This window comes from Equus przewalskii, chromosome 22 (assembly GCF_037783145.1).
Source record: "Equus przewalskii isolate Varuska chromosome 22, EquPr2, whole genome shotgun sequence".
Lineage (NCBI taxonomy): Eukaryota > Metazoa > Chordata > Mammalia > Perissodactyla > Equidae > Equus > Equus przewalskii.
Genome location: NC_091852.1, coordinates 43,308,052 through 43,327,176, shown reverse-complemented (window position 1 = coordinate 43,327,176; position 19,125 = coordinate 43,308,052). Strand labels below are relative to the sequence as shown.

The 19,125-nt window shown below is 41.3% G+C and overlaps 1 protein-coding gene across 1 annotated transcript in view; it reads right to left on the bottom strand.

The window, feature by feature from the left end:
- Positions 1-19,125, bottom strand: part of TEK (TEK receptor tyrosine kinase) — a 104,585-nt gene that overhangs the window by 19,018 nt on the left and 66,442 nt on the right. The window contains exons 8-13 of the mRNA XM_008519059.2: positions 18,923-19,074; positions 17,158-17,302; positions 12,005-12,166; positions 10,069-10,203; positions 5,993-6,280; positions 499-798 (exon numbers count right to left, since the gene is read on the bottom strand). Of these exons, the coding sequence (XP_008517281.1) occupies positions 499-798; positions 5,993-6,280; positions 10,069-10,203; positions 12,005-12,166; positions 17,158-17,302; positions 18,923-19,074 (1,182 nt within the window). The remainder of the gene's footprint in view (positions 1-498; positions 799-5,992; positions 6,281-10,068; positions 10,204-12,004; positions 12,167-17,157; positions 17,303-18,922; positions 19,075-19,125) is intronic.

Here is a 19,125-nt window from a genome sequence, read left to right as displayed (position 1 = left end):
GTGGGCTCGGCACCCTGAGGGGTCTCTATCTGTCTCAAAGAGCTTACTCTCTCTGGGGTGAGGGGTTAGCGGTGGATGTGGAGACGTAATAACCTGGATCTGAAAAGTAAAAGAAAACTCAGGATAGCATGGTGTCATCCAAGCTAAAAGAGGAGTTGATTTTTGTGAAGGTATGGAGAGTGTTCTTGGAGCCTCCCATTGAAGCACCTGCACAGGCCAACCTCCACGAAGCAGGGTCAAATTCATATTCCTCGGAGCTGCAATGGCTGGATGGGGGCTGCTGATAGGCTACTTTGGTCTATGGTTCAATAATGGAAGATGGATCCACAGGGTATGCTTCTCAGGGCTTTTTCATTTTAAGGACCTAATCTAGAGAGGGTAAAGCCTGTTAGGACAAATGAAATACGTCACATGATACGAATAGGGAGTAAATATCTTGACAATGGGGCTTTGCTGATACTCTCCAGAAATATGGAAATACCTGTCCACTCCACCAACCTTGAGATTTGGAGAGTGTCGTCAGTTCATGAGAAAGCTCTGGGTGGCTTGACCCTATGTTGTTCTCTGCAAAAATGTCCACCTGGTAAGCTGTTTCGGGCTCTAGGCCCTTGAGCTGATACTGGGTGATGGTGGCATTCTTGATTTTCACATCAATGTGCTGGTCTTCATTCTTGCCCTGAACTTTGTAACGGATGATAACAGAAGAAATAGAATAGCCATCCAAGATGGTCCAAGAGACCACGGCAGAGGAGTCTGTGATGTTGGAAATCTTGATGTTTCCTGGTTGAGGAGGGAGAACTGGAAATTTAAAAAAAAAAACAGTATTTCACTTCAGATGTACTACCGCCTCTTAGATCATCATGCTTCTGAGAGAGAGGTAATGTGAGCTCGTAAACCACGAATGGCTAACAGACGCTTTCTCAGATGGTACTTCCAAGCAGTTGGTAGCGGACTCCTGCAGAGTCAACAGAATGGCACAAGATGCGAAAATGGCAACACATATATCACGTATTTGCATCAAATTACACTAAATAAAGGCCTCAGAAATTGTTACTCCAAAAATCTACATTACCCTGTTCTTGGTGCTGGGAAGGATAGAAAGATTACAAGAGCCGACATTTCTATAGGCCCTTCCATGTAGTAACTCATTTCCTCTTCTTAACAATCTTACCACAGGTATGGAGGCCCAGAAAGGTTAAGGGACTTGGCCAAGGTCACACGGCTATTAAGTAGAAGAAATAGGACTCGACTCCTGGCAGTCTGACGGCATGGGCCACTGTCTTAGCCACTGTCCCATGTGGCCTATCCTTGCGCTAAGCACATTTATGGAGCACTAGCAAGTCAGAGTATACATAAGAAACTGGTTAAGCATCTAGTTGACAAAGTGCTGTAAGGATTTGGGAAAAAGAGAACATTCCGTTCAGGGGCATAGGGAGGAAGAGAGAGAGGTGCTTGGAGGTGTTCCAGATGAAGACGGCATGCAGAATCATCTCTGCACTCAAATTCCTTCCCGATAAAGGGTACCGGCTGGAAGGGAACTCTGTGACTCCACAGAGCCTAAAGCTATGGGACTCAAGGAAAGAATGAACCCACAGTCTTGCCCTTGATAGTAACTGGAGCTTACATTTGTGAGGCTGTTTACAAGCTGCTTCCAAATGCAGGCTCTCTCTTGACCCTCATAACCACACAGGCAGGGAGGTAAGCAAGGCTGAGATTTTTAATTATTCAAATTCCTAGAGATGAGGAAACTAACACTTCAAAAACGTAAGGGACTTGTACTGTCCTGATAAGCAAGTAGCAGAGCCAGGCCACTTCACGCCATATGAAAGTTACTGCTTATAAGCAAATTAGAACCTTCTGGAAATGTTTTAACGTACATTCTTTCTATTCTCAATTCTCAGAGATTCTTCTTCATTCTAAATTTCCTCTTTCCATGATGTTGATTCCCCATATCATACTCCTTAGGTAACTGTGGCAATTTATGAGAATTAGGTACTGGATTTTGAGCCCTCCAAATCTGATTGTCATTTTCTATGTCTAACAGGTGGTAAATTATCCAAAATCACAATTAATCAACAGTATAATATCTTAACTTCCTTTGCATCCAGTACCAAGCTTTTGTATATCCTCACAAAAATATAAAACAACCTTCCTTTCCACAAGGAGATTACAGAATATTAGGAATATTAACATCTTCAGATTACTATGAACATATATTTAATATTTGTATAGCAGTGCCTCAAAAAAAATTCACCTTCATAAACCAGTGGGATTCCAAGCCTGTCACAAAAAGAAGCAGTGCCTTGCAGACACCTGCTGGAAGAATAATTAATATAATTTTGGTGCCAACTAAAAATCATAAATTTGCATGTGCCAATTTATCCAGTTTATGCCTAAAAGCAGTCACCCTTTGGGATAGCTCAGTGGACGTCTGATTCAGATTCAGTGAGACTGAGCCTGATAATCTACATTTTATCAGGTCCCCCAGTAACTCTAAAGTTGTTTCTAAAACACTTTAGCAGATGCTAATCAGATTGTAAACGATTTGGAAGTGGGATACGCCTGTGAGAGGAGCTTCTCCAAGAACCGACCTTGCTTTGAAGCTGTCGGTTGCCCGTTCAAAGAGACAAATGGGTAGCATGGTTTGGCAAGAACAAACAAAACATAGAACTGAAATGTGATTGAGAGTCCTAGCCCACAATTTACTAGCTGTACACCTTTGGTCAGTGACTGATCCTTCTTTGTGCCTCAGGTTCCTCATCTGCTAAATGTCATGATAATTCCGACTCTACTTTCTTCATAAAGTCATTGTATCAAACGAGATACTCTGCATACACATAGACAGGAACACATTATACACATGTATTATTTTTTACCTATGTTTGGGACCATATACCAAATCTAATTCATTCCACTCCTTACACTTGGTCCAGTTGGAATTGCTAGGCTGGACATTAACATAAACTTTGTAACTAAAAGCATTAATTTTATTTCTGAACAACCTATATGCAAGATCAGCCAATGACAACATAGTATATTAACAAATGTATCAGTTAAGACTGAAATGTTCTCATCCACAACCTCCTTGCCGTAATTTCCTGACCCTGTAGGGACGGGCTCCTCCCCTGCCGATCTCAGCATCTCTACCACCACCACCAGCACAATCCTCCCCCTAGTCAAACTCCACTCAACCTCCCTCTTTCAGTGACTACTACCTGGTTTTCATTTAATCCTATAAATATGATTCTGATGATGTGATTTTGATAGTTCAATATTTAATAGTTTGATATTTAATTCTAATGAGGGTAAAACTTACAGTGCTTATAGTGAATGAACATCTAAGACAACTTTGGAAAAGAAAGTAGTGATTCACCCTACTGTTATCACGACATTTAATAAATCTATAGTAATTTAAAGAGGTTGGAAATGGTGCAGGAACACACACACATCAATGGAAAAGAACAGAGTGCCCAGAAATAGATGCAAAACCAATATGAGAACTTGGCATCTGATACAGAAAGCATCACAAGTCACTATTCAGTGTGTGGCATTGGGTTTGCCATATGTGAATAAATAAGATTAAAACAAAAAAGGTTAAAATATTTACACCATACCCCAAAATAACATCCCTATATTTGGAGACCTAAATATGCAAAAACAAAACACTAGAACTAGCAGAAAAAAATACAGACAGTATATTTATGACCTTGGGGTCATAATTCCAAATCAGGGAATAATTCTAAAACAGCAAATAATTCCAAAACAGGGAATAATTCCAAAACATAAAAAGTACAAACCACAGAGGTAAATATTCACAGGTCTGATTACATCAAAATGTAAACTATCTGTAGGGTAAAAGATACCACAAAAAATAAAGAGATTAGGAGAATTTACTTGCAATATATATAATAAGATTAGTGTCCAAACTGTATAAACAATTTTACAAATCAGTAAGAAAAGACAATCATTAGCAAATGTGCAAAGTTTATCAACAAATCTATCAAATGAGGAAATCGAACTGCCCAACAAAATGCCCAAGAAAAGATGCTCAACCTTGCCAGTTATCAGGGAAATGAAAATTGAAATTAACCGTGAGGCATCATTTTTTATCTTTGAGATTGACAAAAATAAAATGGTCTGACCATATCAAGTGATACAGATATAGGAACAGGAGAGAGATACAGAGATGGATGTAGGGAAAAATGGTACTCTCATATACTCCTGGACATGGTACACATTGAATAGCCACTTTAGAGGGTAACAGCCCATCAGTTCCTCTTCTGGACGTGCTCCCTAGAAAAGCCCTCACACCTCTGCACATGGAGGCATGTATAAGGACGGCCATTGCATTTTTGTTTGTGATAGTGAAAAAAAAGAAAATAACCTAAATGTCCAGCTAAAAGGGAATGGATATATAAGATACTATGTTCATAACATAGAATATTATGCAGAAGTCCAAAAAGCACATCTAAACAAATTAGATCTAATCAGATCTAAATAAATTAACATAGATAGATAAAAATCATAATGTTTATTCACAAAAGCAAGAGGAAGAATAATATGTATATATGTACATTTATGGATGTATATAATGTATTAAAATTATACGACATTGAATGGAAAGATACCTAACAAACAATTTTAGTTGTCTCTGGGGAGAGAAGAATAGAATTAGAGTAGGGATGATGGCCAAAGGGGATTTAATATACAGTCATACATTGCTTAATGATGAGGATAATGTATATAATCATGTATTTGAATAGGGGGTGGGTTATTTACATTCTAAGGGGACGTATATTCTAAGAAATGCATTGTTAGGCAACTTTGTCATTGTGCAACCACCATAAAGTGTACTTATACAAACCTAGATGGAATAGCCTACTCTGCACCTAGGCTACATGGTACTTTCTTACAGGACCACCATCACATATGCAGTCTGACATTGACTGAAATGTTGTCATGAGGCACATGACTGGATCTGTATTGTGTTATTACTCCCACAAATCAACAAAAAGGCTGGAAGCAAATATGAGAAAATGTTAACAGTTGGTAATTCTGGGTGGTAGGAATGTGAGTGTTTGTTGTATTATCCTCTGCACCATTCAGTAACTTTTAAATTCCACAGAATTTTGAAAAATAATGAAGAATCTCCAAACACTGACAAAACAGTGGAGACTTCCGCATGTCACTGCTACCAGAATAGAGTAGCTGGAGAAACAGTGAGCCAGTTTCTCCACCTGTCACTGAGGAAATAGAGACACAGCTGCAGAAGAGAGCCTCAGACGGGGGGCGCTCGGAAGGGACCACACGATCCTGACTCAAGAGGTAGTTGGTGGGGCCAAGAAATATCTAGTCTTTCCAAGGGCTCAAAAATGCAAAGACACAGTTCTAATGCAGTCAATCAAAAAAGAACTCTCTGCTCAATGATGAAAAAACTTTCACTGCTACAAAGAAACCCAAGAAGTTCCAACTAATTTTAAATGACCAATCTAAAATTGAGAAAAGCCTGAATTACAGAATGTTTTGAAAGAAAAGTGGTCTGATTACTCTTAAATATATATTGTAGCTCCAAGAATTGTCTGTTAAAAAGATTTTTTTTTTAAGCAAAGTTATTTGGCTTTTGACATTAGGAAAGGCTCATCTATAATGAATTGGCATCCATGTTCGTGTAGATACATGACAGTCCTGAAAACTGTCCTGGAACAGATTGAACAAGCCCTAGAAAACTTTATCCATGTTATTAAATTATTTAATAAGTACCTCCATATGACAGAAAGGTAAATTTTAGTGCAGTCCTGCCTGAATTATTGCAAATTCAAATACATGGCGCTTTCTTATATATTGCAGGTTATTAAAAGGATTTGATGTGTTGGGATGGGGGCACTAATTAGCCTTTTACAATTTCTAATGAACAGTCTTGAAGTGCTGGTAGCTAAGTCCACGTGGCAGTAGCCAAATGTTCAGGCAAGAAGGGGCAGGAGAAGCCACTTACCGTCGCTGAGGGTCCAAGCGGTGAGATCTTCACTCCATTCCCCCTGGGCCTTGGTGTTGACTCTGGCTCGGACTACGTACTGCTCCCTGGGGTGTAAATTGTTAAGCAGCACCGAGGTCAAGTTGCCTGGCACTTTAATATTCTGCTGATCACTATTCACTTGCACAGACCTCCTCTCCACTTCCACATAAAAGTCATCTTCTGAGTTTGGAAATATTGGTTGCCAGGTCAAATTTAGAGTGGTCTGACTTTTCGGTAGGAGACTGAGACCCCTTGGAGGAGGAAGACCTGGGAGAGACCAGAAAGATCATTATTTTTACATAGGTGGAAGGTAACAGCCCCAAAGGTCAGCTTCACAGAGTCACCTTGGCTTCTAGAATAATACACAACTTCACAAGCTATCAAAGAAACACAAGCTGGTAGCCATATTTTTTTCTACCAAAATTGCAAATCTTTAAAAAAATTCTAACACGTAGTTTGAATAATTATAATATAGGAATACAACTCCTTTGGAGAATAGTTTGGGAATATTTTTCAAGAGTCCTAGAAATTACATATACTTTGGCCCTGTAATATCTGAATAAATAATGTAAAGGAAGAGAAAAACCTAGGTGCATGAAGATGTTCATTACAGCATTATTTATAATAACAAACAACTGGAAGAAATCTAAAGGCTCAAAATAGGGACATGCTTTAATAAATTGTGATATAGCCATCCAATAGATTGAAATAGATAATTGGGAGAAGGATGGAAGCCCAATAAAAATATTTATAATACATGAGAAAAAACTCTGATTGGAACTTGGTAAAAGTCATGTCTATAAGTGGTGAAAGGGAGGAAACTGATAAAAATGAAACCAGTGCATTTCCTGAGGTTGTGGGGTTCCTGAGTTTTTAGGGTTTCTCTCACTACTCTGAGCAATACATTTTAAAGCGATTTTGGGGTTACTTCCCCCTGGCAAGGAGAATTTCAGACATCATAGCAGCTGTGACGGTAGGGCCAGGCCTGGCCCCGCTCTGATCACATTGAGGGATTGGCTACAACCACAGCTGCCTGGTCATAATTACCCAGAAGAACCTGGGCTACTGCAGAGGTAACTGAACGGAAACACTATAGGTTTTGAAATCAAAGAGACAGGGGCATGCTGCTTTAGTTCTGTGGTCTTGGGAAAATTCACAACCTCTCCCAGTTCACATGTAACACTCATCCTCCAGACTCAGGAGGGGTAAATGAGAAAATGGGGCTCTATTAGCGTTACCTCCCTCCTTCCTTCTCTTCCCTCCTTCCTAAGATGTCTTATCTTGTGTCAACAGACAGAGGAGGAATGTTTGTTTTCAGTAAATAACAGTAAATCTATTTTTAAATTCCAGATATGAAGTATTTTCAAAACATAGAAGAAAGATCCTCTAACTTATGCAGTCTCAAGGGGGACATTATTCAATTAAAATCAATTAAAAATTGGTTCTTGGGTATGAGAAAATTTTAGATATTGCAATGGTTTAGGAAGGGCCACAATATAGAACAGATTTGTGGTATTAAAATTCATGGCAGAGAGACATTAGGACAAAATAGACATTCTGCCCTAAAGACAAAAATATCTAGAAAGCTCTTTTGGGGGTGGTAATTTAAACAACAAACAAACAAGTTTGAGAAACACTGCTCTAACTCTTCGTTGGAAGTGAGAGGAAGTCTGTCCATCCACCAGGAGAGCGACTCTCACGGGCCAGCTCTGACTTCTCTTAGACTAGGGAGAACCAGCAACCAGGTCCAGCGATTTGCTTGGCATTTTGCTAAAGGTCTTATTGGTCCTTTCTCTGTAACCTTTGCAAATTGAGAGCAGTGATGTCAACTCCTTTTGCTCATCTCTAAAGTTTAAATTCCAGAATAAGCCCCCCAGGGTGGTTAGGCACACTTACGATGACAAAGAAGAGCAGAGGGATGATGTTTTGGAGCACGCACGTAAGCCTAAGCCTGGGCCTAGGATGGCGGAGTAACTTGATAAATGGGCCTTTCCCTTCTTCCTTCCCTCTGGGAACATGATTTGCCCTTCACCCCTCCCTACCTGCCCTCTTTCTGCCATGTGTTCAGATGTGTTCTCTTCCCTCCCCCCTGACCTCCCAGGCCTTCACTACTCAATCAACCCAAATATAAATAGTGCAACTGCCAGAGATGAATTAAAAAACAAACATCAGCAAAATTCAAATGATGGGAAAAAAAGAGCCTTCAAGAATTCCCTTCCCGCCCAGCCCTGAGAACTACTTTGAAATATTCCAAGAGACTTCTAAATACATCCTGGCTGGAACATATTCTGAGGGCTGAAGACAGTGCAGCGTGGGTCTGTGAAGTGTTTTATGTTCTGTTTCGTAAATACTTTCCATCTGAGTCCGACTATGACCTTCCCTTTTGGATTCATCAAAACTGGCCAGAGAGAGAATTAACTACCATTTGCCTTTGTAGCAGCAACCTGACAACGTATTGGGGACAGCTTTGATCAGAGCCATGGAGATCTCTGGACCCTCTAACTGCTATTTTTTGTATTCACCACCCGGTGGGGTCCCAGGAAGCCATTTCTGCCTTGTGCAATGCTCCTACGAGTGCCAGAGTAGCTCTTGAGTCCATTTGGTTCTTTAAGGATACTGCTGGTCAGATGAAAGCTAGGTAGGTGTGTCAAGGGGGGTCTCTGCGAGGAGAACACAACCCCTGCAGGAGAGCTAGATGCTATTCCTCGTCTCTCACTGCGTCATTCCGTATCCTTCTGCCTTTGGTAAATGGACTAAAAGTAGGAAAATTTATCAAATGGGATAAGGAAATAGTGCCTGTGGGCTCCTAGGTAAAAACAATAATAATAATAATTGGACAAACAAAAGGGTATCAAGTCTGAAGATCTAGTATGGTGATGCATAAGATGCATCACTATGGGCAAGTTATTAACCACTCTGAGACTCTACTTTTCCATCTGTAAAATGAGGAAGATGATAATTCTTACCCTCCAAGGTAGTGAGAATTAAATATATGTGAAGTTGAAACTATAAAGCGCTGACCAGGAGATAGTAACAGAATAATCATACCCAGTGGACACTAGAAAAGAGAACTTTACAAGGGATCACTCTAACGTTTCAGAGGAGAGTACCTGGTCTCAGAGAGCTGGGGTCCAGGTTAGCATCAAGAAAGCTTCACGAATTCAAGGGCTCCTCGATTAACACAATAGAAGGTCAATCAACACTGACTAACATCAATCAAGAAATACTCCTACATATATTATTTAGAATGTCTGGACCCAGGACCAGCAACATCAAACATCACTTGGGAACTTTCTAGAAATGCAGACTCTTGAGCCCTACACCCAACCTGAACCTATTGAATCTGAAATGCTGGGGATGGAGCCCAGAAATCTTTTTTAACAAGCTCTTCAGGTGATTCTGATGGACACGAATGTTTGAGAACCATTGATTTAGAAACATGGAAGTATCTATTCTAAGAAATCGCTTAAGGAGATTTAGCCAGCCCCTTCCTATGGGAAGCAGGACCGGGAGGAGGAGGGGTGGAGCGGGGGACTGCTGTTCTTTGCACACGAGCCTTTGATTCTATTTGATGTTTTAATTATGTCCATGAATTACTTTGAAAAATTAGAAATTATTTTTAAAAATAAATAAACTGGGATTTCTGAAGTATGTGTGCTGCAAGAGCCTAGCCTGGGCCCTTAAGGTGGAAACAGGAAGCTGGTGGTAACCCTCCGGAGCCAAGGCTCAGCACAGTCGCTACTAAGTACATCCAACTCCTAAGGGATGGCCCTGCCTTCCTGAAGGCTCATCTGCTTCCTTCTCTGTCCCCGTGGAGTGCGGCAGACCCCCTCCCCCAGGGAGAGAGACCAGGAGTGCAGCCCAAATAAAGGGCCGGTTTGGCTCCAAATTGCTACCCTTCCTGTCACTTTCCCACCCATTCAAAAGCAAACTCCTTCCACCTCCATCCCCACCCACCCACTCACCCACCACCACCCTTCCTGGTCTTCCTTCCTCTTTCCCCTTCCTCCCCCTCCCACCCAGCTCAGGAATAAATGCTGTTGACTTCAGCTGACCGATGGAAGCTGTTGTGAAGCGTCTCACGGGGCCAGGATGCCCTTCGCCGCCCTCTCCCCGCCGGACCAGCTGCACGCAGAGCTCATATTCGGTTCGAGGTTCCAAATGGTTAAGGGTAACGATCTCATTTGTCACTGAGGAGAGGGAAAGTCCAGGAAACTTAAGTTGGCATTCGTTAAACTGGAATATTGTTATTGTCATGTGAACGAATGTTTGGTTTTTAAAAATACAATGTCTTAGTGAAACACTAACAGAGGCAATTCCATCTTCAGGGCCTCATCATTCCTAAGATAAGGAAAATGAGGCTTTTTAAAGAAGTTTCCAGGTCACGATGTATACATTCATAGAAGTATCTTTGTACACTTCTGCTCAGTGTTTCTATCTTTTCATTCGTAGAGTAAAATGGCACAAATCTTTGAGTATATGGAATACCAATCAAATTTAGGGAAAAAAATCTCATTCAGAATAACGTAAACTAATTTCCACTGTTTTCAAGTACATACAGAGATTGCAATCAAGCTATCAAGAGAGGGGACTCTGAGAGTTTGCTTACAATGACGTACAATGGATTCGTATCACTACAAACGAAGGGCTCTGAAGGACTTGAAAACAGATCCCGTTAACAAGTGATACACACTTCTTTCCTCCTTAGCTATCCACTTTAGCCAGCCCCTGTTTCTCCATGGATATTGCAAAGGCAGATTTTTGCCTTAACCATAGGATAAATTCCCAATTGGGAAGAAAAGAATTGGGCTGTGTTTAAGAGTTCTTAGAAGACCCCTTTGTGGGTGTCCACTTGTAGAAAGAGTTGATGGATTATTACCACTCTATGAAAAAAAAATCTGCTTTTAAATAAGACCTAACCATTGATGCTGGGAACAGCAATCCAGCAAATCAGCCCTATGCCGCTGGGGTTCTGAATTTTGGCTGAGTCTACAATAGAATGTGGACAGCTCAGGAATGATACCATGACTTTATTCAGCGTACCCAGGTCAGCTAGCATTATTAAACCAAATCCCCTCATTTTTTGTAATTTCCTCAGTTACCTACATATAGTGGGTAGAGGGCCCTTTTTAGGAAATCACAGGCGAGATGAGACTCAAGTATTGGTGGAAGGATGCATGTTACCTACAAGCCTAAGAGTGGCAGATCTCAGTACAAGATGGCACGATTAAAGCAGCATGGCCAATGATATTGCTCAGTTTTCTTTTTAAAAATTGTGATTTTTACATCATCATGCAACAAATAGAACTGTAATTTGTATGAGATACATTTAATAAATAAACAACTGTTTTCGTAAGCTTTTGATATTTTATCACATTTCGTTGAATTATTTTTTTCTTTCAGGAAGTTGGGGGAGGGGAACATCCTTCTCTTTGCCCACACCCCTTCCTGCCTCCACCCCAGTCCCATCTGCCACAACCCAAACTTTTCATGTCCAAATTCCTCTTAAAATCTCTGTGCATTAGGGGCCTGCAGGATGGGGCAAGGTTCAAATGAGAAAAAGAATAAATGACTCCACATGGCAGCAACAATCACTCCTCAGATTTATGAAGATTGGGCTCTGCCTTCCCAGCCGACCCTGGACTTTCCCGTTACCATATTCGTGGCATAAACCTGTGTCTTTCACCATGACCAAGCAAGACAGAGTGGCTAAAAACAGGATTGGAGATCCAGGGAGGCCTGGAAAGGAAATGTTGACATAGAAGTAACTCTTGACACAGGCTGGTTCTAGGTCCCACAACTTCCAGAAAGTTAGCCGGGAAAACCCAGAGGCCCCTGCACTCTTGACTGAATACTCTGAAACAGAATCCTCTGTACAGATGCCACCTTGGGGTAGACCATTGAGACTGGGAGAAGGGATTTCTACACTTGGGGACAATTTTTTTCCTGGTGCCATATCTGCAGCTGCAGGCTTTCCTGTCCAAACCTTACCTTGAATGTCCCGCCAGGCCTCATAATGATTAACAGGCTTGTATAGAAGCTTCTTGGATTTGATTGGTCCATCCCCGAAGTAAGGCTCAGAGCTGATGTTGATGACAGCAAAGTTATGTCCAGTGTCGATCACATTTGGGGCGTTCAGGGGCTTTGGAAGAACTGAATAAAATTCCAGCAATCAGATTAGTCCTTGGATTTGGGGCTTCATCATCGTCCTTAGGTAGGAAAGAGGGTGAATACCCTTACATTTCCAACAAAGCCCTCTTAGACTTCTCTGCTGCGATTCAACACAATCAACTGCTCTGTGAGCTTCTCACTTGTTCTTGCCCCTTCAACCCCTTAGTCACAGTCAAAGTGCTTTCATAAAATATGAGCGCTCCTCTGCTGAAGACCTTTCAATGGATTCCCATTACATTCAGAATAAAGTCTAAATTCATACCATGACCTGCCAAGGTTTTGCACGATGGAGCCCCAGCCTCCTCTTCTCCTCACCCAATACCCTCCAGTTGCACTGACCTCCTCTCAGTTCATCCAACTAACAATGCACCAAGCTGCTTCCTGTCTCAGGTTCTTTGTAGATGTCCTGCAAAGAACGCTCCAGACCTCCCGCTATTCTCCCGTTAACTCTTACTCATCATTCAACTCTCAGCTCTGATGTGACTTCTTCACAGGTGCTATCCCAGAACCTCATTTAGGCTCAGGTGTGTCACACACTTTCACAGAACTTACACTTTTCCTTCATTGTAATTTTCAGATTTTACTATTCTTTGTGATTTTGTGTGATTATTTAATATGTCTTCCCACTAGACTATGTGTTTTCTCTCTCTCTCTCTCTCTCACTGCTTCAAACAACACAAATTTATCATCTTACAGTTCTGGAGGTCAAAAAGACCTGGGTCTCAGTGGGCTGAGATCAAGATGTTGGCAGGGCTGTGCTCCTTTCTGCAGGCTCTAGGGGAGAATCAGTTTCCCTGTTCTTTCCAGCTTCTAGAAACTATCTTCGTCTGTTGGTCCATGGCCCTTCTTCCATCTTCAAAATCAAGAACATTGCATCTCTCCGATCGTTCTTCAATGTGATATCTCTTTCTGACTACACTCAGGAAAGGTTCTCTGCTTTCAAGGACTCATGTGCTCAGAGTGGATCCACCAAATAATCCAGAACAATCTCAAAGACCACATATTCTCAATGGGGGCAATAGCACCCTCAAGGAGATGAAAATTGGTCCTTGGGGGATGAAAAAATCTTAGTTATTACAATGGTTTGTGGCCTTCCAATGAGCCACAGTACATAAACAGATATATGGCACGTCTATGATATAACATTTTATGGTGATGGGAGGAGAGTTTTGAATAAAATGTCTAAAAGGGCTCCTTAACGGGAGGATAATGATAAAAATATTGTAAAACACTGCACCAAACTCTAAACTCCACTAGGGCAAAGACCATGTAGGTTTATTCACAGTGAATCACATTGAATAAACGTCAACTGAATTTGCAGTGTACTCTATAGCTCCATTAGCTTGACCTTCTTAGGAATGCATAACTGTTGGTTTTTTCTCCCCAAGAGTGTATGTTACATAATGTAGAATCTTCCAGACTTCAGGGGACAAGTTTCAATAATTTTACTTGACCTCTCTGTCTCAATATTTTGACTCACTATCAGTAATAATTACCTTCAAGTCTTTGCTCAGATATCACCTTCTCCGCAAAGCCGGATCAGCCTATTTACAATTACAGTCACCCCTCCTGCCTTGCCCTAGCATTCTCTGCCCCCTTTTCTGATTTGATTTTCCCCATGATACTTAGCATTTTAGCGAACTATACATTTTACTCACTTATTTGTTCATTGCTTATCTTCCTGTGGGAATGTGAGCTCCATGATGGGAGAGCTTTATTTTATTGTTTGCTGTTGTATTCTCAGTGCTAGAACAGGGCCTGAAACATCATAGGCCCTCAATAAATTCTATTGACTGAATGAAGACGTAGGAGGAAGTTGTCCAAGGTCAGGATAATAAAGCCAGTAAGAAGCCTGATCCAGCAGCATCCTGACTGGAGGCGGACCATGCCAGCACAGAGTTAGGTTAAGACTGGATACACATTTCACTCAGACCAGTTTCTGAAACGAGGTCATTGTTGTGAGTAAGTTCATTCATTACGTCATGCCTTCCTTGTGTGATCAAATAAGATCACCTGCTTGTTTAAACCATCCGATGCATATTTTATTATAGCCATGAATTCCAAAACCATCTCTTTTACAAGAGTGACGAAAATCGCTCCCAAATCTTTCTCTTTGTAATTTATATTTTATTTTTTATCTTTTAATCATTTTTATTGAGATAGACATATTGTAAAGACCAAAAATCTTAAGCTTATTTAGCTCAAGGGACTTTACCACATACACACCCATGTAACCACCACCCAGACTGAGATGGAGAACGCCTCCAGCGCCCCAGAAGGCACTCTTGTGCCCCTTCCCCGTCAATGGGGAACTACCCTCCTGACTTCTGTCACTATAGATTAGTTTTGCCTGTTCTTTAACTTTGTATGAATGGAATCATAAATCACGAACTTTCCTTTACTTATTTTTATGTCTGTGAGACCCATCCATATTGTTGTAGGAATTAATTCTTTTTTATTGCTGTTTAGTATCCCATTGTATGATGAATGCTGAACTGTGTTCCTCAAAATTCATATGTTCAAGTCTTAATCCCCCCAATGCCTCACAATGTAACTGTATTTGGAGGTAGGGTCTTTAAAGAGGTGATTAAGTTAAAATGAAGTCATTAGAGTGATTCTTAATCCAATCTGACTGTCATCCTCATAAAAATTAGGACACACGCACACAGAGGGAAGAAGGAGTGAAGACAGTAGGAGAAGACCATCTACAAGCCGGGGAGCGAGGCCTCGAAAACCAACTCTGCCAACACCTTGATCTCAGACTTCCAGCCTCCAGAACTGTGAGAAAATAAATTTCTGTTGTTGAAGGCACCCAGTCTGTGGCACTTTGCCATGACAGCCCTAGCAAATTATTTCATATGAATTTACCAAAATTTATTTATCTTTTCTAATGTTGATGGATATTTGGGTTAATTTCAGTTTGGGGCTATTATGAAGAAAACTGCTTGGAACATCCTTGAAGATGTCTTTTTTGAACATATGCACTCATTCCCTTTGAGCATATACGTAGGAGTAGAACTGCCAAGTCACAGGGGAGATGTATGCTTAGCTTATTAGATATTGCCAGTTTTCCAAAGTGGTTATACCAACTTGTACTCTGATAGCGAAGCCTTGTATCTGTTTTTTTTTAAATACCATGGTTAAAGACACTGATTAGTTTACCTAATGGCCAGTTCCATTTTATAGATATCAGTCAATATGACAGTGAAGAGGCATCAGCGACTTAGGCCCAGAGATGCTTTTTATACATTGATGTTGCGTACTGTATCTTTCATTAAAAAATAAAAATTAGAACCAGTGACCCCTGAATCTTAGCAATATGGTTTGTTTTGAATTAATATTATTTATTTTTCATGGGCAGTAAACATTTCAAAAAGCTTTAAAAAAGATAATTTGGGGCCAACCCCATGGCCTAGTGATTAAGTTTGGTGCACTCTGCTTCAGTGGCCTGGGTTTGTGTCCCAGGTGCAGACTTAGACTGCTGCAGCAGTGTCCCACAAACAAAACAGAGGAAGACTGGCACAGATGTTAGCTCAGGGTAAATCTTCCTCAGCAAAAAACAAACAAACAAACAAACAAAACAAGACGAAGAAGGTAATTTGTCTTATCTGCATATCATTTCCTTTCTTCCAAGAACATGCAATTACTTTCCATAAATTATTTTGATCATGTGAATGTTCTACTGAATAAAACAGATCCAGGCTTTTTCCAGTAATCCAAAAAATATTAAAGATTCTGAGGTGGTTTACATGATTCTCAGGGCAGAGAATCCAAATCTATGAGGCTATATTTGTGCTACTGTCATTATTATTGGCCTTAAAAAAAAAAAGATTATGTTCTGGGTATTTACATTCATTTCCTTTATAGAAATACCTCTGTGATTGCCCAAAGATTCCTAATCAAGTAATGAAGTGGGTAAAATATAAATCAACTTTGGTTATCTTGCTTCCTCATCTTTAACACAGGAGACTCAGGAAACAAAATGGTCTAGAAAAGATGGTGCAGGGTTTGGGAGTCAGGAGTCCCAGGTTCGAAACTGGGATTTGCTGCTCACCAGCTGTGCTACCTTAGACACGTTAACTAAACTCTCTGAACCTGTTTCCTGACTGGTAGAGTGGGGATAACAACACCTACTGCTCATGGTTCTCATGAAAATTAAATAAGGTGGAGTATGTGAGGCACTCAGCTCGCTGCCTTTCTAGAATATACACCAGAGAGCTGGTAGGTGTTTTTGTCTAATGGGTTCATAAGTAACTTCCAAATTCAGAATTCCTTGTTGTGTCTACGTACACCAGCCAGGCTAACTTGAATTTACCTCCACTTTATTTCTTCCCCTCAAGCCACAAATGTACACACATCCGCTTAGATTAATTTGAATTTTGAAATACTAATGCATAGCAGGAAGAATACTTAAAACCCTGAACATTTAAAAAAAATCATTTGTGTTGATTATATATCATAGCCTGGGCTTCCTGTTAAGTGAGCAATCCTCAAAATAAAGATTCCCCAAATTATTCCCTACAATCATGCATAAGAAGTTGCAACAATGATGAAGCCAAACTTTCTGCGAAATGTAAACATTACCAGACACGTTGTGCCAGACACAATTCCAAGTGTTTTATATATTTAACACATCTTCACAATAACCCTGAGTGGTAGATAAACTCCGCTTCATTTCCAAATAAAAAAAGGCTCAGAGAGGTTAAATGCATTTGCTCAGGGCCACACACAAGGTTACTAGCTGTTAGGGACAAAACTCAAACCCCGGGCATGTGACTCCAAAGGTTACATACTTAATCCCTCCTTTCCATTTTCACACATATAATTTTTTTTAAAGAGGGTAAGTATCCTGGAAAATATCCAGAAAGCATTTTAGTGGCCAGATAGCCTTTCTATCTAGAAGCAGCCCCCAGCGGTTACATAAATACAGAGCATCAAGGATACGAGCTCTTCCTCTGGGAAAAGGAGTTTACCTTTAACAGAAATGTTGAAAGGCTCTTCCACCATCCCAGCCACTGTGTTTACACTGCAGACCCAGACTCCGGAGTCAGGGGGGAGGATCCGGTCAATGGTGAACGTGGCCACTGAGAGATGACCCGTGTGGTTAAAGTCTTTTGGCTGGAAAGGTTAAAGACAAAAAAATAAAAGCTTCTAGGGCGGCATAAACACAAAGGTCCATAACGCTGACCCCATCTCATTGTTTAATGAGACGTTTTCTAGGAGAGATTAAGAAGCTCAATGCAATGCTAGTATAATCATTGGCTTATTTCCAAAGCTATTGTTGTAGCCCTGACCGTTTATATTGGATTGACGCCCTCTCAGATCCTGCTGTTGTGTTTGTGTGTTTGGGAGTATGGGGTAAACACTTACGAGCAAGGAGTCTAATTCCCTTTAAACTGCTTCTGGTAACGTTTGCTCCTTTCCGGTCTAAGACAGAGATGGCCGGGGAGAGGACAAAATGGCTTCCTGAAGTGTTTGAGGGGCTGTGGAGTGTGGTATCATGGAAAAAGCCAGGGCTCGAAGACACATGGACCTGAGTTCACATCCCAGCTCTGCCACTTTTGACCAATTCCCTTCTCACTTAACTTCACCCAGCTAGTTTCCACTTCTGCAAAAAGGGGACAAGTAGTATGAAGTGAGATGTTGTATACAGTATGGTCAGCTCTCACTCAATGGTAAATGTTACTTCCATTAATGCATGAAAAAGCCGACGAGATTTTGGAAGCTGTCAATTGGCCTCTTTTACCTAATTTGAGTAGAATCAGGAATATCTGATGTGTGGACACTGGTAACGGCATGTTCTATATAACCTGCCCCCAACAAGTCACTAGAATCTGCCTTCTGATCAAGTTGACTTGCAGTCACCATTGAGAGAAAAATAAGATAACTATTTCAAAATCTTTAGACAAGAAAATGCATCAACTTCCTGAGGCTCACTTGTGACATGGAGAAATTTGGGGTGGCTCCTGTCTGCATTTGGGATCGTTGGGAGACAGAAGGGAAGCGTATTGGAAAAGTGGCTTAATCCTTTCCAGCAAAGAATAACCGTGGTGATGGTGGCCTAACCAGTGTTGAGCACAAGCAATGAGGGCAAAGTGAAGAGGCGGGTGACCCAGGGAATGCATTGAGACCTAGGGAGTCCGGGATCGTGGTTTCTGAACTGGAGATGTGGGAGCAGGTCTATCTGGAGACAAATGGACTATGCTGGACTCTCCTCTTCTACACTCCGCTAATTGCTGCTCCACAGAACATGCTAGGAGGAGGCCAGTGATCACAGCCTCATGTGCTGGTAGCACCTGGTAGGTAGCACATGAGTCTCCTGCTGACTCACGGGTTGCAACCCTCCTTCATGGCCACTGGACACCTCTCCCTTCCTGATCTGAGGAGTCAGAGATGAGGGGTATGGTGGGGGCAGAGCCTGGCACTGGCTGACACACACATCTTACCATACACAGCCAGACAGTTCTGCAGAGTAAGTGCCATCCTTGGCACTCAGTTCCACCACTTCCCCTGTGGTGGCATATTTCCAGCCTTCATTGCAGGGCTGGCTGTGCAGGGGAAACCACTGAGGCTGCAGTCAGTCTGCTCTACTCCCCAGGGATATGGCATGTTGTCAAAGCTAACAACACAGTGGCCCAGGAGGATGCAAGCTTCGATGGAAGCTAGCCTTTGGGGGAGTGATGACTACACTGAAAGCATCCAGTGATGTCAGGAGGTCAGGTTAAGAATAGCTCTTACATGGAGCACTGTCCCATCCGGCTTCACGAGGGTCATTTCTTCATTAGCAGGTAGTGGCCAGCCAGAGGCTTTGCAGATGGGGTTGAATTTCCCACTGTTTACTTCTATGTGATCTGGCAAATTCTCTATCTTTGGGGTCATCCTTGGCATGCCTGAACGAAGAAAGTAGCACTGTAAAATCTAATCTGTAACACAGCAGCACA